Source organism: Astatotilapia calliptera, chromosome 2 (genome assembly GCF_964374335.1).
Source record: "Astatotilapia calliptera chromosome 2, fAstCal68.1, whole genome shotgun sequence".
Classification (NCBI taxonomy): Eukaryota; Metazoa; Chordata; class Actinopteri; order Cichliformes; family Cichlidae; genus Astatotilapia; species Astatotilapia calliptera.
In genome coordinates, this window is record NC_137423.1 from 6,602,944 (window position 1) to 6,627,730 (window position 24,787).

At 38.2% G+C, this 24,787-nt stretch overlaps 1 protein-coding gene across 2 annotated transcripts in view; it reads right to left on the bottom strand.

Annotated features, from left to right (window-relative positions):
* The window catches only part of fstl5 (follistatin-like 5), a 198,655-nt gene that overhangs the window by 113,379 nt on the left and 60,489 nt on the right, over positions 1-24,787 (bottom strand). For both annotated transcript variants that reach the window (XM_026182987.2, XM_026182971.2), the window contains exon 4: positions 14,798-15,046. In XM_026182987.2, coding sequence (XP_026038772.2) covers positions 14,798-15,046 — 249 coding nt within the window. The remainder of the gene's footprint in view (positions 1-14,797; positions 15,047-24,787) is intronic.

A 24,787-nucleotide genomic window follows, 5' to 3' on the forward strand; every position in this document is an offset into this window, starting at 1 on the left:
AACTACACATGCAGTAAAGGCACCAAGTATGTGCTTTTGTAGCTGACATAAATGGAGTTTGTATTATTATTCGAATACACAGTCAAAAGAAAGACAATTATGTTTAAATAAATCTTAAGGAAACTGTTTAAAAATATAATTTTAGAACAGTGCTGTTTCTTTGGATTTTATGCTGAGAAAAACTATGACTATGTATATAGCCACGACTGCAGTGAATACATATAACGAGGAATTTATTTGATCAGTGTTATATAAACACATGAAATATAGTGATGCATAGAAAAAGTACAGTGTGCATCACAGCTTCCAGCCATTGTTACATAATATATAATTTAATAGTCTAAGTAAAGTAAGTAGCTTATAACAAAGTAAGCTCGGTGTGATTCAATTACTGTGTTTATTATTTGAGCTAGATTGGCTGTTAAGTTTCCAGACTAAAAACTCTGAAAGTCCATGCAGGTGTTATTGCTCTGTCATCAAATCAACACACTCTGCAAGTGGAAATGTTCTAATAAAGAGGAAAACAAAGTGCCTACATACAAAATAAAAGAAAAAAACTGATAAACACAATACAAGGACACTTAAAACCACAGATAAAGACAGGGAGTGTGTTTGCCCTATAAAATCAAAATCACATCACAGAAACTACTGCCAGTAAAGCCTATCATGTTTACTGGATTCAAGGGCACGCTGTCAGCTATGGATCAAATTAAAATATGAGATGACATCACTAATGTCCAGTGTACTACACAGCTCTCCATCACAGTGCTGTGTTATAATCATCATCATCATCATGGCTACGCTGCAGATCATTGCTTTACGGTTGATGGAGCCTTTACATAACCAAAGGGAGGAAGAGTAAAGTGACAGATTGCTGTGCAGAAACAACCCAGAGGAAAACAGATCAAGCAAATTATTAAAGAATTTCATTAAAGCTCCCCAAGTTTCTTTCATGTTCATCTATTTTTGTGTTTGGGAACTTACAAATCATCCCTTTCATTCTACAAAAATGCAATTTTACTATCATGAACCACATGCACCAAACTGTAAAACTGCAGGAAGAAAATGTATTCTTATGTTAACATGAGAAGTTTACTGTACATAGTACAAACTCTACAGGCTCCTGCCTTACTGGGCTGGGTACAAAAGTACTCCTGATATGAAATGTAAGGACACAGCAATGTAAGGCATGTGACTTTGCTTAAAGTACTGACTTAATAACAGTGTAAAAATGAATGTGTTAATGAATCATTCTTATTTAAAAATGTACTTATTATTATTTAAATAACATCAGTACACAGACATAGCACTGTGTTCTGCAGATGCAGAGTTTCTCTTCTCTCTTTCACCACGTACACCCTTCCGTACATGGACAGTCCAGAACAGACAAGAGACAGGTGACATTAATCAAGCTGACGATAACTCATAATTTTACCTAAAGTAAATAATGAGCTTTCAGCCTAGCATAACAAAAGAGCCCAACAGTGAAAGCATAGTCACAAGTTGCTGTTTCCCATTAAATCACAATTAATTCACAGACTATTGAAAAAGAAAAAAAATCACAAACCAACAGCATTTCTGGGTGAAGTGAGCATGAAATGACTCCAGACTGTGGAGCATTTGTTGTTAAGTTCCTCCATGCTGTTTAGCTTTCCTTCTAGCAAAATATGTGAGTCTAGCATTGCACTAAAGTAGGATAACATAGCAGTATTAAATTGAATTGATACGACTTTCAAGGCCCCGCGATTGGCCGATTCTCACTGACACCTAGTCCAGGATATTTCGTCTGTATTGGACTGGTATCTCCTTTAAGTATCAGATTAACAGATCCTTTAATTAGGGGCTAAAGTGGAACATTTTTTTGCATTTAGATGAAGGGCTCATGACTTTCAGTTGCCCTTGGGGACACAGGCCTTCAACATGAGTGATTTGATCAGCTCAGGAAGCTGCTGTTGGACTGTTGATACAGCTTGTAGTGAAACCTACTTATGGCAGGAGCTGCCATCCCACCCAGCTAAATTAGCTGCTAAGTCTTAGGGTTCAATGTTTTATCACTTTGACAGGAGTCAGGGCTGTGTATAAACAAACTAAACTTGCAGCCTATAAAACTAGATCACTTCTCTTGACATGGAAGAACAGCTTTAGGCCCTGTAGCCTTCGGTAAATATTGACTGCCTTCGCCATCTCCAGTCACTCCATGCTCTTGTCTTCCCATCTTTCAGCCTTAACTGTACAAAATAACACCACAGATATTATGCCACTCAGTCCAAGACTGCAGATTTCAGTGATTGACAATGCCAGTAAAACAAATACAAGTTGATGCATTTTGCCAAACCGTACAAGGTAAGTGTTCAATATACAACCGGCGCCTTCACTCATAAAACAATACGTTTGCAGATTCCAATGTATTCTTGTTGAGGATGTTTGATTTACATTGAGGTAACATTTCTCCCTCAGCCCACTGTTTTTTAATTCTCTGCATCCAATTATTTAACATTTTTTCTACACTCCATCTTCAGTGGATCCTTCCCAACAAGTGCAGGAGAAAAGCTGTTCCTGCTAACCACAACAGAGTAATGAAACTATTGTACTCTAAATTTGCCCAATAAGTTTTCAGCAAATGGGCTAGTGCTAATCCCTACAGCTATATCATACAGCCACGCTTTTTTTCTACTGAATCTGTTTTCATTCAGTTATAATAAGGAAGGTCAGCGCTGCCATGTATTCAGTGATATGACTATCATTAGCAGATCACTGTGTCAGAGAAAAAGGCTGGGAAAAAATCAATAAAAAAGCTACATCTCTGTTTTGCTGTAATGCCTGAACTCTGATTTAGGATGACTATGTTCTGCTCTCCAAGTTGTCCAATAACAAAATTTTGTGCAGTGTCAATTTAGGGAAGTATGAATGGGCATTATCACGGCTCCAGACAGCAGACTTTCTCAGTGTCTCCTTTTAAAAGGTGGCAAAGTCATAGAGGCTACATTTATTCCTGTGGTAGAAAGTAATTTCAGTGCATTCTTTCAAGCATATTGCCTTCAACCTGGCCTTGTATTTCTCCATTCTCTGCATAATGTCAAACATTAATTCTCTTACTGACCATTTAAGAAGAAAAAGCCGGCTGGCACTGGTCTCATGCAAGGTGTGGATTGTTATGTCTCAGGATATGTTGCTCTCTTAGCTTCTTTATCTTTCAGATAATGACTTGTTTGCCCTTAATCTATATTTCCTTGACTGTGATAAGGTTTTTGTCATAAATATCCATTTTCAGTGTAAAAACTGCAGAGAAACTGTGTGACGGCACATAGACGTGTCATTTATTGTGTCAATTTACACACACAGAGGCCTTGTGGATGTGTATGTGTATATCTGTGTGTCTGTCTTCCTCTTTTTAGTGACTAAAAAGACAAATGTGATCCTGCATTGACTGATTTAATACACATCAGTTAAGCACATAATCGGGATAGATTGAACTTGAACATTAATCTCCTCTGCCCTGAGTATTGCAGAATACAACATACTGTCTCATCTATATGTCAAAAATAGAATAATATGACAGAAAACTTTGAAAAGAGTATTTTTAAACATCTCAGAACTACATCCCTATGATCATTAAGTATTCCAGTGTTTTATTAAAGGGAATATTCTTCTTTTGTTTTTTTGTGACTGACTTGAATGAGTCCGTCTTATTCCGAAAACAACCTTTAATCAACAAAGCATATCAAGATGTGCACAGACTAACTTTAGAGTTGACTGGCACCAAGACCCTGCAGCTGACAATGGTTTGGACGTCCTTGCGAACTTAATGATTCACAGGTCTAGATTTTAATGAGCAGCTTGTTCTTTGGCACTGCTGCCGATGACAGTGCCAGGTCCTGTAGAGAGGTCGCAGCATTAATGGCGCCACAGAGTCATTAAAAGAAAGCAAGAACACACAGGAGGTTCTGAAACCCTGTACACAAGCTGATCTCACTGGAGTGACTCTCCAGTGGGAAAGGCGCAGACACATCATTAAGGTAGGATGTCTCTAGAGGCCGGAAGCTATGATGCTTCATGAGCATGTTTTTCTTGGTGGAGCCCGCGGGAGTTGTCCACAAAGAGTTTGTTGTACTAAGAATGCCAGGGAAGCAGCTAATAACAGAAGCACTTTACTTCTACAAGCCCTACTTTTATAGACATAACCTAATTACAGATGCTCACCATAGTTCTGCTGCCTTACATGATATTGCTGCAAAGGACAATATGTACCATTGCTCTACAACAGTGCTTCCCAAACATTTTCCAGCCACGTACCCCTTGAAACATGTCACCCTCAGCCACATACCCCCTACTACGAACGATTCTTAATTAGTGTCTATAAATACATTGCAATATCGCATGCATAAAAATAAATACTGCACAGTCGATTATTTCTCACCACCAAATGAATTTATTGATATTTTTTAGTAATGACAGAGTTTTAATAACAAACTTTACTACTTAATACTAGCAGTGTATCAAAAGATTTATTAGAATTCACTTTTTTGTCGAGAGCATAAAGGCCATGAACTTTCATTAAACAGAACTTTATTTAATGTGATGGATGTGCTTGAGCAGAGGCACACAGCTCTTCAATGTTTGGCTCAATTTGGGAAAGGCTGAGTCTTAAATCGTTTTCCACACAAAGTCTTGCTCTGTATTTTGTTTTCATGTTTGTTAAAGCAGAAAATCCCCTTTCGCATAAGTATGTGGTGGCGAAAGGCATCAGAGTCTTGACAGCGCGTTTAGCCAGCGCGGGCTGTTCAGTGCGCAGCCCTATCCAGAAATCCGCCAGGTTCTTTTGAGCGTGTTCAACTTTTAGAGATCCATCTGTGGCGATTTCAATTAGGCTCTCCTGGTCAGACGGTGATAACGAAGTAGGCATGGCGGTGAACGGGTGACGTATCCAATCATTTGAGCCGCCCGTCTCTGGGAAGTATCGGCGTAACTGCACCTCCAGCTCCTCAAGGTGCACGTTACATTCGCGCTTTACACTTTTAGATAGTGTGAGATCATTAGAGCACAGAAAATCATGCAGCACAGGAAAGACTTCAGTGTTGTTTGTATCCAAGCAGTTCTTCCAAAGGTTTAACTTCTTTATCATGGCCTCAACTTTATCTTGAACATTGAATATAGTTGCAGAAACGCCTTGTAATCTGAGATTGAGCTCGTTCAGACGAGAAAATATATCACACAGATAAGCCAGGCACGTAAGGTACTCTTCATCATGCAAATGTTCAGACAGCTCAAAGGGATGGTTATTGAAGAAAACTTTAAGTTCATCCCTCAACTCACAGAAACGGGTCAGCACTTTCCCTCTAGATAGCCAGCGAATCTCTGTGTGGAGTAATAATGTCTCATGCTCGCTGCCCATCTTATTGCACAACGCAGCAAATAAGCAGGAGTTCAGCGGTCTGGCTTTCACAAAGTTAACCATTTTTACACTCGTGTCCAAAACATGTTTCAAACGGACAGGTATTCCCTTTGCAGCAAGAGCCTCTCGGTGGATGCTGCAGTGTACCCAGGAGGCATCTGGCGCGACTGCTTGCACACGCGAAACCACACCTCCGTGTCTCCCAGTCATGGCCCGTGCGCATCAGTACAGATGTGTCCAGCTTTTGAAAAATATCTGCGGCAGTTGTCCTTTGTTCCAGTGGTTTACAGAACAGCATGTCCTCCTTGATGGTTCCTTCATGAATGTAGCGCACATATACGAGAAGATGCGCCAGGCCAGCCACATCCGTGGACTCATCTAGCTGTATTGCATAAAATTCACTGTGGTGCATGCGCAGAAGTAGCTGCTGTAAAACATTTTCTGACATTGCATTGATGCGCCGTGAGACAGTATTGTTTGATGATGGAATGGACTGTATCATCTTTTTTGCCTTTTCCCCCAACATTGTCCCTACCATATCTAAAGCAGCAGGGAGAATGAGGTCCTCCACAATAGTGTGGGGTTTGTTGTTTTTAGCCACTCTGTAACTGACCATGTAAGATGCTTGTAGTCTGTTTTTATTCATAAGATCTGGCACCTGAATGCAGGTTTTACTTGTTGAAAGTGATTTTAGCTGTCGCTCAAAATATTCCCTTGGTTTATTTTTCAAATGGGGATGATTTGTCTCTAAATGTCTGCGCAAAAGTGAAGGTTTCATTGAGTTCTGAGACAATACTTTTGCACAAATAACACACTGTGGCCGGGAAAATCCACCAATATTTATACACGTAAACCCCAGCGAAATATAATTGTCATCATATTTGCGCTTCTTTGATGAGGTTGTGTTACAGTCCGAGCTGTCATGCTTTCTCCCACTTTGACGCTCCGCATCAGACACTTCATCACTTTCCACATGGCTGGCTCCAGCTATGCTAGCCACTTGGCTAGTAACCACAGATACATCCCTGCTAGCATCCAAATCTGACGAACACATTGTTGTTGAACAATCACCTGTGCGGTCACTGGAAAATGCATCTTCAGACATGAGCTTATTGGTTGTTGTGGCCGGTGTCTCTGTGGTAGGGCCTTTTTTTCTTGTTAACCACTTGTCCATTTTCGCGCTGCACTGAATGCTTGGAGGCAACTTCAACTGTTAGGTGTCAGTCATTTGGGTCATTTGGGCAAATCACGCCCATGTATTTTGTCAGAGCTATTTTTTTGCTGAACACCAGAGGGTGGTATATAGTCATGTATTTAACAGTCAAATAAAACTTCATTAGCGCAAATTTCGGCTTTTAAAATTTTTGATCCCCACTCCAACCCCAACCCACGCGTACCACCTACAGCCACTTGCGTACCCCCGAGGGTACGCGTACGGTAGTTTGGGAACTACTGCTCTACAATATTAAGAGTTGATTTAATGTCCTTAACAATTTAGGTTTGGGGGGGGGGAATATTTGTTATTCACTGGAGTTTAAAAGCAAAAACTCTTTCTCACCTTTTGTTATAAGCCAAGCTATGCATGGATGCAAAAATACAAGGGACACCTAAAATCTTTTTGATGATCCAAATGGTGTGCTGCTCCTAATCACTCTTCTTTTTTCCTTACAAAGAAGCAGTAGATAAATTAGACCCAGTGGCAGCCAGTTTTCTCTGCTTGCACGTTCCAAGCAAGTCAGTAACATCTTCATATCAGTGCCACGTATCAGTAACATCATACATTTCTCATCCATGCAACATTCCCCTATCCTAGTCTGTTTCTTTAAGACTGTCAATCACTGCAGGTGCCAAGTCATGTGATTTTGACATCACTTTTGGGGGGCAGCCTCATTCACATTTTTTCATATACTGAAGCACAAATGATGCTAACGTAAACTTACAAACAGAGCCTAAGTGTAACTATTACAGTCCTGCATTAAATAAAATAGTAATAATAATAAAATATGATAGAATGAGTCTACTTTGGCACTCAGCAGGGCAGGAGAACAGAGTGGACATGGGAAAAAGACAGTCTTTGAGTGTCGTATCAAATTTGGCAAATGATTAATATCAAAATGCTTTTAAGGCTACACGAAACAAATATTTTTCAGACTGAATTACAAATCATTCTCATAAGCCAAGAATTTGCTTCAGAGACAAAAATTCTATCATCAGTCCCCTTACCCCAAATCTTCTTACTATCATGTATGCCTTCTGCTCTGACACATACAGTGTGCCCCTTATATATTTTATAGTTAAGATTACTCAGATCTAATTGGTTTAATTAATCTGAGCCCGTCTACCTTTCACGTTTTACTAACTGTTGACAAATATGTGCATATCACAAATCAGTCCCTCTGGGTGCTTCAAGAAGCTACTTTGTTTAACTGGGTCATGGATTTTTACAATCAGAATTTCCCATCTTTTAACAGATTTAGCGCAACGATATTTTAAACATGCAGCATTATGTCCATGTGTGTATGTATAACAATGTAGGTGCTAGAGATCAGTCAAATTTTAACCAATCTATGCACTGTATTGTCTGAAGTCTGAAGTCATGGTGTTTCAAAGTGGTCTCAAATTATACCGCAGCATGGAATCTGCTATTTCATGGCTTTTTAATGATGTTTTACGCATTGCTGATACTTTTTACTCCATTCTTGTATTGCTTGATCTCACTGCTATTGGCTGCAGACTCCCATCTCTGCAGGACCTGTACACCTCCAGGACACTGGGGCGTGCAGCCCGGATCTCAGCTGACCCTTCTCACCCTGGACACAGTCTGTTTGACCTGCTCCCCTCAGGCAGGAGGCTCCGGTCCATTCGCACCAGAACCTCTCGCCATAAGAACAGTTTCTTCCCCTCTGCTGTTGAACACATGAACAATAACCGTATGACTGTTCCCACCACTAACACATGACCCTACGCTGTGTTCACTGCATCATTCCATGTTTGGCACTGATCACCACCTGCACTCATGTATATATCATGTATATATCTATCTATCTACTTAGCACTTTTAATTCTTATTCTCATTTTTATTTTCATGTCCATTTAAGCTTAATTTATAACAGTATTTATAACAGTATGTTTGCACTGAAGCACCGCAGCAATTTCCTAATGTTGTAAACCCGCTCAACATTTGGCAATAAAACCCTTTCTTATTCTGATTCTGATTCTATGTTTTTAATCTGTGGACTATGAGACTGGGTATTATTGTCCATGGCCATGACCTAAATTGGTTCAACTTTCATGGAAGTCTTTTCCGACTAATGATCCTGCTTTCAGCCACTGGTTACTTCCCTTTTAAAACAGCCTCTCTGACATGGTAAATTCAGGCCTAATTCTTCTAATTCTGTTTTTATTATGTATGCCACCTCTTGGGTCTTCATTCAGAAAATATAACACAGCCTATTACTTGGTGATATACCAAATATTGAAACCTGAAACTGAAACTTGTGTGTAAAACCTTGAAGCTGACATTTTAGTCATTTTTAGACAGTTTCACTTCTGCCCGTATAAGAAGTCTCTAAAACCGTAAATCGTAAATCCTATTTAGAGAGCCTATGTTATATTAATCGTTTGGTAAAATTAAAGTTACACAAGAAATATCTGTTATAATTACTATATTACAGCAAGTTGCTTCAAAATTCAAGATTATCAGCAGAATAAAAACAATAATCACCAATCACAATACCATGGTAAGGCGATATAATAAAACAATATTAAACATCTAGAATATATTTCAATTAAAATATTTTGACACTAATTCTAGCATGAGAAGGAGTTGTGAAATTATAATGTATATCTTGTTCATTAACAAATACTGGAAAATTGTAACTCTGAAACATGGTCATGTATTTGTTCGGTTTATTTTTGTTTTGTTTTTTAATCCAGTAACCTTGAAAAAAACGCTGGACTGAACCACATGATCTTGCACATGTTCACAGGAATGGAGAATTCATTTATATTCTGAGCCTATGGCAATAATTCTAACTCTATCAAATCACAGAGAAAAAAATGTGTCTTCTTCCAAAATGCTCAAACCAATATGTTATGCAACTGCCAGAAGTCTCCAGCACACCATTTCACTTCATACAGGTATGATGTCAAGTAATAACATCAGTTCATCCCCAAAGCTGAAACACAGACAGGATCAAAGAGTAAAACTTCATCCATCTCGCAGCATGCAACAGCAAAGTAAGTGATGCAATGCAACAATACAGTTAGTAGTAAATAAAAAATTAAGAAGGACTGGTGCAGGAATTTTACTGGAAGCTGAATGTCTAAAGTTTTTCCTCAATGTATGATCTCCCACATAATTGGATGCACTTAATGCACTGTAACCACTTGCTTGATGTGGCGCAACCGTAGCCCTAATTGTCTCCACTTGTGGCAATTGCTCACTGCAGAGATTGCTCGTCTTCATGCCCACATTGCCCTCCACAGATTGGACAGGCTTTTGTGCACCACTTAATTTTCAATCAGATTCGATCCTGGTTAAGTTGCCGTGCAGTGTGAGAGGAAAATGGGGGTCATGTGTTCTCCCCGGTGCTAACGAGAAGCTTCAGTCAACACATGGCTGTCATTTTTTATCCTGTCTTTCATAATAGATAAAAGGCCCAGCAAATGTTTGGCTGACAAGCCCTGTCCATTTCCAACATAGATCCATCCAGCTAGGACCAGAACCAAGAGTGACTCAACTTTTTATGCATATGGATGTCAGTTCAAAAGCAATCATTTTCATGGCTCTATGTTAAAGCTGGCCTAGAGGGCTAATTGTCTGTCTGTCAAATTAAAATGAAGCAAAATCTCTTGCTTCAAGAGATCCTGGGCTTGTCTGCTGATGATATGTGGTCTCATTAAGACATCACAATGACATTTAAATAACTGTACAGTTTAACAGCATCTATTAATAAATCAAGGCACCATGGCATCATGGGTAACGCTGATGAACATATTCAGATCAGCATTTAGATTTTTTTTTAATTCTCAACTATCATATACCATATACAGTACTCAAGGGAAAACTGAATATATAAGTAAGCGCTATATAAATGCAATCCATTATAATTATTATTATAAGTAATATAGATAGTTAGACTAACAAATGTGTGTTGGTATGTGATTGGCAGATGACTGTTTGACAGTCATCATTTTATCAGCATCTGTATAGCCAACAGCAACAAAAATATGAACCAATTTGTCCCAGCCAACAAAGCGTTAGTAGCTCTTGCATGTCATGACAGTTATAGCATTGTGTTTCGAAGTAAACAACCAATTGTCACCTAATACAGCAAGATTAATATGTTGAACAGTATACCGCACCTTATGCTGTATAAGATAAACCTTCTGTGTATTAATTCAATATTCAACAGTAATTCAATATAGCATATCTGAATAATACCTATGATTCGCATCCAAAGAAGGACAAGGGCAGCATCAGTTTTAAAAAAGCCTTTAGAAAAATATGCGCCAAACATGTTCATCATAAACCACCTCCTCAAATTCAACACTAAGATCCTAGCAGCATGAACCCAGTAAACTTAGTTTCAATTCATTGTTTATTGATCAAATATTGGAACTGTGAACTACTTACCTTGATTTTTTTCCTTTTCACTTTAGAATGACAGATTATGCTTGAAAGTGTTAACCAAGAAGCATGAAGGGAGTGCATATCTTTGCCAATATCTATAGTTAGTCATTATTCCTTGTCTATTCAGATTTATAATCTGATTTTTTCTAAATGACTTTCTATATACTGCTTATGGTAAAAACAAACCGAATAGAGGAAAAATGTATATTGTTTCCGAGCACGGCAGGTTTATTAGCATTAGTCCCTCCAATTTTGTAAGAATTCTTTGGTTTAAACAGCTTTCTTCATTAGAGAAAAGAAGAAAAAGAAGCTTTTCACAAATGGCTTAGCTATCTTCCAAATCTAAATGAAAGCTTTATTGTATATAATAAGGTAACTTTAACTCTTTAGTCTAACATTAGATTTGTCAGATCTTCAGTCTTACATTGTGCACAATCAATAATGTCATGGGATAAGGGACTTGATTTTCCTTAGCCAAGCAATAAATATCAGCCTGAATTTATGCAATTTCAAAAAAAGAAGTACAATGTGCACCTTACTACAGTTTGCAGCACAGTGGTGCAAGTGATGCTTAAAAACTTAATTACCAATTCTAAATTTGCAATGCTGTGGTAAATAAAATGCCATATACACCAGTCCAATTCCATTCCCCAATTAACTGTTCAGTAACAATATCTGGGGATGTTTTGTTTTGTTTTTTTAAGTAAGAACTGGCCATTTAAATCATCCCTGTGACAGAGCACAACTTGACCCTCTACTAATGAAAGCTTTAATACAGCTTTAATCTCACTCATGGTTCTGATTGGTTAATTGTTAGTCAACCGACAAGTTGATGACTGTTCTTTTTTAGAAACTGCTGTTTTATGTCACAGCACCAAAAGAAACAGTCCACAGTCTCAAAGGTCTGGACCCAAGCAAGCGCTTTAGAGGCAGCTAATGCTGAAAGAAGGGAGGAAAAGTCATTATTATGCTATGATAATGAGTATATATCTTCCTGTTGCTACATAAATTGGACCCATTACCTGGAGGACAAATAATCAAGTAACATATTTAACATGCCATTGAGGGCACATTCTGCTTTACCCACTAATAATCCCTGGATCATAATTACATCTAGATCTGGCTGTAAGCCCTATTACATTTGCTCAATTATTCCTTTCCTCTCGCTGCTATGCTGCCTTTTGTACTTGCAACAAAGAACAAATTCCCTGAAGCTGTCTAACATTTAAGCAATCGCTTTGTTTTCCAATGTAAAGTTTAAAATCACAAACAATTTTTAAAAATATAATTTATGGTTTAATTTCTAAATATTTTAAAGTGCAGAGGAGAAAAATAATACTGTGATTACTAATCGCTCCAACAGGCTCCTGTGTCCTCTCCCTGGAGCTTTTATCCGATGAGAAATTGATTACATATCAGTCACAGCAGAAAGAAAAACTATCCGGACTGAACAAAGGATGCAATGTTTAAAAAAAGAAGGAAAAAAAAGAGCCTTTGTTTCCCCCCCTTCTTTTGGCTCTTGTTGATCTGATATTGATCACCTGACACTGGTCAAATATCCCACTCTGCATTCCGAACAGATGCTGATGAGTGGGGAGGGGATAGCCTGACAGGACAGGGCACATGTGGCAAGCTAGTTAGGACAGTCACTCACAGGAGGATCATTGATCTAGATGCCGTTTTGTGTTTTTAGGATAAAATGCATGCTCAAGTGTTAACACTGCCTTACCTGCATCGCTTTTTTGCTCCCTTAACGTATTCCAAGTCATGAGGCTGCAGTTTTAAGATGGTTTGTATGCCGGCTCTTGTATTGTAAAGGGAATTGATGTAAATGCTTGTTTTCCTACCTACACTTAGGCTTTGTTCATCTTTAAATTGAACATTTCAGTAGTGGAAGAAGGCATACTTGGGTAAGGAGGATGTGCTGTTTGTTTTTGTTTTGGTTTATTTTGGTTTTACATCCCGAGAATGTTGTCCTCAAAACTCTCTGTAAGGAGGACCGCAGAGAGTTTCATGTGCGACACTATATAGATCCAAGCACCATTCCTAGTCTCTTGTGAAGTTACTTTTCAAAGTTAACAAGTATGTGGAGAAACCCTGTCAAATCAATGCAGATGCAGTCTCTCATGAATATTATGCATATGCTGTATGTGAGGATTTTTCATCAATCCCCTTTGACCTGAAAGGAAAAGGTGCAGAGTGTCAGGAGCTTTTACTTCAGTGATGTCTAGCATTGTGAAGGGAGAAGAGCCTGTTTCCGGGGACTAAGAATAATTGGTATGTTTATACAATCAATGGTAGAATGCAGTCAGCCTTCTCTGGGGAAATATGAACACAACAGCACTACCACCTGCTCCTACCTCTAAAGTGTGCTTTGCAAACCAGAGAGAGCTATATGACTGGTTTCAGGTAGCGTCCTCTTTGTTAAGCTCCTTTCACTATGCGGTATTAAAACGGTAGTGTAAATGTAAATAAAATGTCATGGATGTCTGCATGTTCAGTAATGTGTTAATTTTGATTTGGTTATTCAGGCAGATTTTTTTTTAACATCATCTGCTTGAATTTTGACATGACATATCTAAATGTGAAGCAAAGCATGCATCTTTTTCACAACCATAACTGTTCTGCTGATATCTTGCTAATTACTATGCTGCTTTTGATGTTTGCTTGTATAAAACTCCCACATGAATTCAACAACATCATTATTTTCTCTATGACAAGATGAAAATGCAGATGCCATACTGGATAACTGCTTTACTGTGTACATGTTTACCTACACCAACCATGGCTCGTTAAACAGGCTCTGACTCACAGTCAATTTTTGTGAGAAAGAACATATTAATGACAACAACAAATTTCTATATGTTGTAATACCCCATAAAATCATCAGTTGAAATCTATGTGGAAATTTCCACTCCGGATCTGGGATGAGAGAGCTGAGTGTAAAAGCGAAGCTCTCAATGAGCTGTGGGTCGTGACCGAAAGAATGAGATCGTGAATACAAGCGGCGGAAATGGGTTTCCTCCAAAGGGTGGCTGGCCTCTCCCTTAGAGATAGGGTGAGAGGTTCAGCCATCCGGGAGGGGCTCAGAGTAAAGCCGCTGTTCCTCCACATCGAAAGGAGCCAGCTGAGGTGGTTCGGGCATCTGACAAGGATGCCCCCTGGGCGTCTCCTGGGCGAGGTTTTCTGGGCATGTCCCACCGGGAGGAGACCCAGCACACACTGGACAGATTATATCTCTCGGCTGGCCTGGGAACACCTTGGTGTTCTGCCAGATAAGCTGGAGGAGATGGCTGGGGAGAGGGAGGTCTGGGCTTCTCTGCTTGGGCTGCTGCCCCCGCGACCCAGCCCCGGATAAGCGGAAGAAAATGGATGGATGGAATTTCACAACAGCAAAGATAGAGACAAAATGTAAAGTTTTTCTAGACGTTTCCTACACATGCAATTTTTATCGCCAGGTAACCACCATATTTAAGCACTGCCTTTAAAAAAACATTGCCCAAATAACCTCTCAGAAGTATTACCAAGATGACTGTCAAGTGAACAGATTTGCTTAAAGAAGATTTGCTCAAATCAGGACTTTTTACTGATGTAAAACATTGTTACAATAAGCAGTGGGTGTATCCAAAGGTATTTCTAATGGCAACTTAAATATGTTAAATCCTGCAAGTGACGGGGCCATTTTGACTTCATATACTGTTCATTACTAAAGGTACAAGGTGGACTAGATAACACATCTGTCATGAGAAATATGTCACAAAGCTTCTTACCTTTGTAGAAGCACTCTTCACTGTGCATGATGGTAATCCTGTGTCCTCTGATGCACGAGGTTCGGTGGAGCTCACAATGGTTCTGGTAGAGTTTCCCATCTGAACCGCACACCGGCTTGTAGTGTGGTTTGCAGTGATCCAAGCACTTGCACTCCCCTTGGTCGGTCTCATGATTGACCACACAATGGCGTCCCAAGCCACAGTACTTGTGTTCACATGGACCCGGATAGCTGTTGTGCACCATAAAGCCTAGAAAACACACAATGGGGCGTAGAGCATTACACTTCTGTCTGACTTTAACTCGTGATCTAAACAGGTTCCTGCCAGACACAAATCGAAAGCCTGGATTTAGGCTCCTGTCAAGGGCTGGATCTAATTCAGGCTTTTTCCCTGTCCCCTAGCCCCTCGGGGAATTCCCATCAATACAGGAAGGTGTTTTTCTCAACTCAAAGTGTCAGTGAGATCCATAAATTATGCAAGTCAAGTTCACTGTAAACCATTCACAGTAGGAAAAAGCAAAGAAATACATTTCTTTTTTTTAATTCATATTTACACCCATGTGTCCTGAAAACCTCCCACTGAGTGGACTGATGAAAGAAAATGATTAACTAGACAAGCATATTTACAATAACAATCAATCAGTCAATCAATCAATCAGTTAACTTTAGTAGTTCAAAGACTCCACCCTTATGGTGAATGGATCCAGCAGCTCTTTTATTCCACTTCTCTGCTTTGAGGTTTCAAATATTTTATAAGCCTAGGAATGTGACAAGAAAACAGTGCAGTTCTATAAATTTGGGATTCACTGTCTTTGCTTCACTAATGAATATTTTCATTGTCGTCAATACAAGCTACAGAATTTCTATGGTCTTTTGATGGTTTCTATGATCTTGGTCTACTACCTAGGCTAAACCTTTTTCAGCGTGGCCTATCTAAGCTAACATCTAACATTGGCAAAAGTGCAAGAGCTACCTAAAAAAGATCAATATCCTTTACACAAACTCGTTTCAAATTTTTGATTTAAGGTTATCATAATGGGAAATTTTCCCTGTGTGCTCCCTTCTTAGGCAAAACTCAACATACATGTGCACAGAGGTTCAAGAGAGAATGTAACTATAACTGTGCAAAAGAACAGGAACAGGAACAATGAGAGTCATTCACAGTATAGTATAGTATAATATGTGACACGGTATTATTATTTCATTTCTAAATATCATTTTGTTCTGTAGAACAAAACCATGGTAACCATGAGAACATCTTTTAAAAACCTGGTGTTTCATCTCAATCGTAGCGATTATTTCCTACAAGATATAGACTAGTGATAATGTCATAATTAATCAATATATAAACTTTTCCAGTATTATTTTTGTTGGTATTCATTATATTTTTCTAACCATTTGGATCTTTTAAAATAAATTATGAACTGTTTAAGAAAAGTCCCTAAATGAATTAACAGCTCCTTACCAATTAAGTTGACAAACAAGGTTAGAAACAAGGTCAGTATACTTAAAACTAAACTAAACTTAAATGGTAAAAAACCCCAAAGAAAACTCGATTTTAAGAAAAAAGCACTGATACATTGTTGTGTTCCTAAAATGAACTAAAATGCAGACAAACTCTTGTTAGCTTTAGGTTTTGTCAGTTTGATCAAATGTGGCAACAGAACAAGGATGAGGAGGCTTTGGTCCAGATGTTTACTGGCACTTGACATGTTTACAGGACAGGTTTTTGTACTGTGAAAGCCATTACAGATGAGCATGTCAATGGCTGCATAAGAGGTGAGTCTGAAAATTATTTTTATGCACAAAATACAAGCATGACTTTTACAAGTCCAGTACGTTAAGGCATCAGTGTTTGTCTGAACGTAAAACATTTTGCCATGCCAAACACTAACCATATCATAATAAATTGAAAGCTTAAACTAAACGAACTAAAACTAAATATTTCAAACAATAAATATTAAATGGACCTACTCTTGAAACTAACAAATTAAAAATGGATGGAAAGAAAAAATTTGAAATTAAATATGAATAAAAACTCATGAAAAATACAAAACTCTAATAACTTTGATTGGAAACCACAAGGAGAGGGTTTGTTTACAAGGTCAATGTGCCCCTCAGTGTACATGTGCAGTACCTCCACCTTGCTGCAAGTGGGAACTGAATGACCAGAAGAGATGGAGCAGCTTGTATTTTGCAGTAAGCAATGTATTTTCAAATAAAGTGACCCTTAAAATAGCAAGGGCTACAATGTCATTCAGTATTCATTGAATTCTAGGGTTAAGGAATTGAGGATTTAAAATGAAAAAATAACCAAAAACCGTATGTGTGAAAGGTGTCCTTGAGTAACAGATTTATTTCTGGAAGACTATAAGGTTGCAGTTCTGCAACAAACCCTGATCTCTGACCACTGTGTGTAGGAGGGGAAAAAAGGAGGAAAAGACGTAATAAGAGAGCCAAACATCACAGCTTATATGGTGATTCAGCAGCAAACATAAATAAAATCATGAAGCTGTGTGATTTGTGAGGATGACTTCATTTACAAGGGGTTTTATGAGTGCAAGATTAGTGTGATTTTCTCTGTGGTCTGCCTTTTCAACCTGTATGAACACTAACACGACTTGACAGGCCACAGATCAGTCCGTACAGTAACCCATGAACCATATCAAATATATTGGCTTTCTAATAGCAGCCTGCCCGCTCTTACATTGCCCTTTGGAATAGTCCACAAGAGGCGGAGGGGTATGTTGAGCGCAGAAGGAAAAAAAAATGAAAAAAATAACCTCAATCATACCTCTCAAGGCTGCACCCTGATGAACGTAAGGGAAGTCAGGCAATGACTACACGGAAAATGATTATAGCTTTGTCCACTACCTACTCCAATAGAGAAAAGGTCACTGTATTTATAGGCCTTAGTGTACCCTTATTTAAAAACTACCAAAGTAATAACACTACCCTGCAAATATAGTTCAACCTTTTTCTTTCACATGACAAAAGGGACATCATAAAGGCTGTAATAAAATATAAAATAAAAAAAACAAAATAAATAAAAAGAACACATACATATTTAAACACACACACACCTTCATACAGACCACCAACTGGTGTTAATGAATGAAAGCCCACCATGGCAAACAGCCTTATGGAGGAGTGTCATGAATTCTGTTTTAATGAACACAATCGCAACATGCCTTGTGCATATTAAAGAGGTGGAACTGGCTTTATGACTATGAAAACACACAAACACACACAATACAGAAGAGCCAATAGCGATACAGTTGTTTGATTGATGTACTTCCCTATCGAGGCCCTTACACTATAAGAGACTATGTGTCACAACAAGCTGTATCTTCCTTATTTGTAGTTATTTATTTTCTATTTTCTCCAGCTTTATCAGAGAGCTGGAGAAATTCCTCAAATATTCAACATGAAATTAAATGGAAATTATTCTCATAACAGATGACATTTTTTTAAAATGTTTTATGTGATCGATAGAAACATTTTTCAGTTCTGAGAATCTGCTCTTGTTCTGGGTTTTTAATCATAGTTTTTAAAACTACATCTAATTTTCATTTGAGACAATTTTGTTTTTTGGCTCAGTCCTACTCAAATACAAATAAGACAGTAATCTCACTGCAACTCATAGGAAACCCCACAAAAAGAATTTGCGGATGCAAAAAAAATTTCACATTCAATGACCAAGTAGTTGCAGCGACCAACTCTTCCCCCAGATATTGAGACTGCAAGGTGATTGCACAGGTCGCTGCTGCAAAAGCAGGAGGCAACCTAAAAATTGCAGTTGAGCTAAAACTGATTGTGATCACTTAAAGTCTGATGAAAGTCTCCAAACAATTCCATCAAATTGATAAATGCGGACAGATGGCAGAATGCCAACATGCTGCAATCGATTTACGTCATTCTGCACCAATGAGTCCAACTTGACTTCACTAGTTGTCAACTGGTTGTACTCTGGTTTAATTACTTTATAAAAGCAAGGTTGTTGATCATCAATGTGATACTTTTATTAAATTCCCTAACAACTACGTTGCTATTTATGGAGATTTTTTTTCTGTTTCAGATCTATGAGGTTTTGGCTAGACTCTGAATCTATGTAGTTAATGAGAATTTCTGGATGCAGACAGTACAACAGGACCCCAATCATACACAGATGACTGATTACACCTTATTGTCATTATATGTATTAATAGACCTCTCTGCATTGAATCATATCTGTTATTAACCTCTGTCTCTCTTCCACAGCATGTCTTTATCCTGTCTTCCTTCTCTCACCCCAACCGGTCGCAGCAGATGGCCGCCCCTCCCTGAGCCTGGTTCTGCCGGAGGTTTCTTCCTGTTAAAAGGGAGTTTTTCCTTCCCACTGTCGCCAAAGTGCTTGCTCATAGGGGGTCATATGATTGTTGGGTTTTTCTCTGTATCTATGAAGCGCCTTGAGGCGACTTTTGTTGTGATTTGGCGCTATATAAATAAAATTGAATTGAATTGAATTGAATTGAATATCACCACCTATCATCAAAGTATGGCAACTCATGGCAAGTTGTCACAGACTCTGATGCCCATCTTCATAGCAACCATTTCTAAAAGGACAAGATCGTAAGTTCATTGCACAGAGTCATTATAATATTGGCCATGCAATGGTCTCCGGTTACTGTTTTGTGACTATAGCATTTAATAAAGTTTAAGTGGCTTACAACCAGCTGAAATGACTTAGCTGTGAAGCAGATTGGGGTTTCAGAAAAGATAAAAGTCAATAACAGCATCCAAAGCATTTCTTTGCTGCCGAGAAAGACACTCACCCCCCTTACATACACTCTCTTCTGTATTGGGAATAATGAGAATGCATGATAGCTATCAAGAACAACGCAAAGAAAACAAAAATGTTGGTGTTTAGCAATACTACAGTCTTTACCACTTTAGTTCCAGTTCATGTTTAAGAGTAGATTTTAGTACATACCTATACTCGAACTGACTTCTAACCCATATTTAGCTATCAACTCTTCCAAAGCATTATTAAAAAAGTAGATTAAATATTAAAATAAGAGCTACATTTTGTCTACTTTGCCTGAGAATTATCGTAACAACTAGGCTTCTACTGGTAATGTTCACATAATGTAATTTCCTCTCCGACCACTGTCACTGCAGAGCACCGAATATCTAAAAAATATATAATGTCAATGCATTTTTGTTTTCCTTCCCATTATCCACTCCTAAAGCAAGATTATTTCTTACATAGCTATTTCGGCAAGTTGCCAGTGAACATACTGCATTAAGCATTTCATTTACTCAGAACCATATTACCCAATGCAAATTAGCTGCACATGATCACAACTCGTAGATCACAAAGTTTCACTTAATTTCCTCCACATAAGGATGCCCAACTTAACTGGAAAACTGTCATGTAAAATAGAAAAATAACAAAATAAGGTGTAAGCAGACCAGCATGCACAGATTTTACTCACGCTGCACACAAGCTGTTCACTACCAACCAATAAATATTGACTACAGAGAGGTGCTTCACTGCATTAATTACAATCTATGACATATTTAGCTTTGAGCGGGACAGTATAGTGCTCGATTCATTCACAGAGAAACCAAGATCAACACCATCTATTCACAGACAACCGCAGCAGATGGTTATAGAAATGCATTAAAGAAATAGCTTTGCTTCTGAGACCGGATCCATTACATTCTTTGTCGTTAGCATCACTTTATTCTTCCATTTATTAAAAACAACTTTTACTTTTGTAAAGTCTCCTTCTACAGAGATGGATATGAGCGGAAATCACAATAGTTTCAGGCTTTTGTTTTTATGATAATAGTTTGTATAATTATATGTATTTAAAGACAATGAGTCTAGAGATGTTTAAAAAAAACATACTGCATAATTTCAAAACTTCCTAGAACATCAGAAGAATCAGCTGAAAGACTTCTACAGTTTCACTTTTGAGGCTTTCAATCAGAAGCCTTCATGAATATCTGCCTTCAGTTTTAGCAGTCACACGTCAGGGTAAACAAAATGACTTAAAGTGGTGCGCCTCATTCATATCCCAAACAATCCCCCCACACATAGCCCGCATTATGCTCTATCCGTCACAGAGGATTTAGACGGGATACAAGTGTGTACACTGTGACCTGATTGGAGCCAGTCAATTTGCTAGTTTATTAATTCCCCGCGGTGCACTGGCGTAATGATTATTCAGTGAATTTGCGTCGCACAGCGAGGCATCCTCCGTCACCAGCAGGGTCAGCGAAGGGCAGAGTCATCTGTTATCAGTATGCACATCCAACTGTCTGGCCATCAGCTGACAACAGAGACAAATGAGGGATCGTACACAGCAATTCCTTTATTGATGACCTATTGTTTTTCAAAATGTGGACAGAAATCCATGATGCCAAATCTTCAATGGGACCCTTAGGGTAGAAATGTAACTTGTCTTGTATACACCCACTGAGATTATAGATCATGTTCTACCAGTGGCTGAATACAATCTGTTTACTTGAAATATAATGCATGAGTCTCGCTCTGTGAAACTTCATTGCAGCTGATGCTTCTTTTCAGAGCAGCCAGTCAATTTGGTTCTCCTCTGCTTATTGTTTTATCACGGAGTAGTACAATATTTTTATTGTAACGTGCTATGACATGAACTGTCATTTGTAAACACACCACAACTTCTGCTACAATACCTCAGCTTAGGTGGTATTCTTTTATTTCCATGCATCTACTACACTAAAAACAAGAAGAAAACAAGAGAAACTGAAAAAATCTGACCTAATGACAACAGACTCCCACACCATGCAAGTTTTGTTAAAGGACTCAATAACACTTTGAGACACTGTGGATACTGACATATGGGTGGACTTAATAGTCATGATATGTGAGTGGTGATAGCAGACTGTAAATTATATAAAAGTCACATGCTAATAAAAGTTTTTAGCAACAATTTTTGAGTTTGAAAGAGTCGTTCCTGTCAGCTGGCTCACCGGAATTTCCTTTTTTTTTTAAACTGCAGTTAGAATGAGGCTGGATAGCAGAGAAATTAATATTTGTGAAGTCAACACAGCCAAGGCTGACTAAGCAAAACCAGTGAGCACAAATTCGTTAGCAGAAAGTAGAACAAAAAGGCCAAAGTCAGCAGGTCAGAACCCAGAAATTGTCATTAACATACTCCCCAACAGAGATCATTTTTGCATAGTTTCGAGAACTGAAAGTATATTTATGCAGACTGCAACAAAACAGTGCAGCAACATGAGGTTTATAAGAAAAAGCAAAGGGATCTTAGACGCCCTATATCAAGTAGCTTCCTTTGATGATCAGGTCAAACACGCTGGGAAACAATGCCTTTGTGAGATTTATAATATTTGTTAGCTGTCTTCATCATAAAGAAAGCAAGGTACAAAGAATTTTAGGAAAAATGTAAAACTAAAACACTGGGGGGGGGTTTGCAAAATTTGTGATCGCCAAAGTTTTTTTCAACCCACGTTCTTGATCTAAAACATCTGACTCAGCTAAGCCTTATAATTAATCCATCTTTGTTCTCCACTAAAGGAGACCCATTATCCTCACTTTCAGTTCCATCTTTTTCATTGTTGCTTTCTACTTAAGCAGCTTTTCATGAGCCACAGCTCAACATAATTCCTATTTATCTTACATTGAGGCTTTAATGCAGCCCTCAAGTTTATCTTCTGTTTGAAACAAACCATTTAGCTCTTTTTGCACTCCATTTAAACTAGCTTTTGTCTGATTGGTTACCCATTATCAACAGACGGTTTGAAAATCATGTGGGTGGGGCTTCTGTGTTCACAGCCAGAGGTTAGAGTTACTAACACACACTCTGAACTGGCGATTATTAAAAAACAAACAAAAACCCTTTGGTAACATTTATTGGGTCAAAAGTTTACATTAGTTTACAAAAAGTTTCCAAACACTTAAATTTTTTCTTTGAATTGTTCTTTTGCCTGAACAGCAAAATCTTTAATGACTTTTATAAACAGGAATTGAGTGCACAATTTTACTTTATTTTGGATTTTCTCCAATCTACTTCAAAATCAGTTTTGATGAGTTTGGCTTCATTGACTTGTTAGTGAACCCAACTGTGTTCAAGTGTCAACAGTCTAGCCATTAATTTGAGTGAAGCTGAAGAATTTAGAAATAGTCCTCCTTCGTCACTGCATCAACTTTGGACAATTTCCCAGGACCACTGGGAGTAAAACAGCCCTGGATCATGTTACATCATCATGACTGACAGTGGTTTAAAAGCCTCACCTCCTCGAAACATCTGTCTGTTTTTGGGTTATTCCTGAACATCCAAACCAATTTCCTCTCATTTCAGAGTAACACCTTGGGACCTTGGCAGAGTGGTTAATCGTTCACAGCCAAATAACATATATTTAACCTCTTAAGCACCCACGCACCCAAAGATGGGTGCAAAAGGAAGGAGACGCGGAGATCAGAAAACTACTGGGGGCTTAACAGGTTGAGTACAATTGTTTGTGCTGATGATTTTCAAATCTGCAGTTGATTAGAAATGACTCCAAGAGACCTTCCTACATAACTTATGTAAATCTAAAATTCTCATTCTCAGATCTTCACTGAGTTCCTTTAGCATTGTTCTGAATATTCAGTGCTGTCAAACAAATCGTTTTTATGCTGACACAGAGAAACTACCAGTAGCAGTAAAGCATGACTCCTAACAAGAAGTTAATAGGCATTGGCATGATCAAGTTAAAAGACACTACAGAACCTTCAACATCACTTATTCAAAATTCGAATGTAAAATCATTTCACGCTGGACAAAGAACAGTATAAAGAAATAAATAAAATTGCATTCAACTTCTGACCACAATTGGTAGTATGCACCATTGAAACATACATAAGAAAAGAAAAAAGGAAAAATATGATATCATTAGATTAAAGAAAAAATTTGGGTTAATTTTATGCAAGTCATTTATTCATTCATTAAAATATTAGGATAATGTTATGTTTTAGCCTTTTAAGTTACATTCAAATACATTCATGGTATGCAAATGAAGCATTTAGCACTGATAACAGCTGCATAATTGTCAATTAGTGACAGGTATTACAGTAACTTTAAACTGCAGAGAAGTTGTCTGAAATTGTTTGATGAGCGACAGTTATTAAGTTAAAGTTACGTTAGTGCTATTGTGGACAGCTGGACATTGTAATTGACTGAACTACTGTTTGCATCACAGACTGAAAGGACCCTGACTCTGACAGAAAGGACCCTGAAAGGAGTCTGACTGTTTAAAATGACAAGCTTTAATGTCACCTTGGAAATTACTTAACAGTTCACCAGCTGTATGCTTGCTATATGCTGAAAGAATGGCACTGACAACAGCTGTTTATGCAAAACTGCAGCTGAATATTGAAGTAATCAAAAATGTAAAAAAAAGAAAAATGAAATAAAAAAATCCCTGATTCAACATTTACCTTTAAAATCTTTCCGGGAGCTAAATAAACTTTTGTTCTTAACCTTGTTTGATAGAGTTCTGTGTTTTGAAATCTCAGTGTGGCGAATGGCTTAAGATGCAAAGACAATTAGTCAGAATTATCTCATTAAAAACCAAATGAAAATATGCCCTGTGCAGGTAAAACATTAACCTTTAGTCAGAGCGTGTAAGCAACACCAAGGTCCTGACAGATGTGACTCCAGTGTGCAGTATTTGAAGGGCATCATCCCTCCATGCATGCATAACGAGGTGAACACTGTGTAAAGGGATAACAGACGTACTTGGACATGGCCAACATAATCAGATTGTCTTTGCAGATGGATCAAAGCATTGCTATGGCACCAAAAGACAAGCTTTAAAACCACAAAAAACCCAATAGTGTTATGGAAATTGTCTTCCCCAAAGTGTAACAACCTGCACTCTTTGTAAAGCCATTCAAGCTTCTGATAACTCTGGTCCTGATGCTGACTCAAACAAACAAACAAAAAACACACACACAGACATC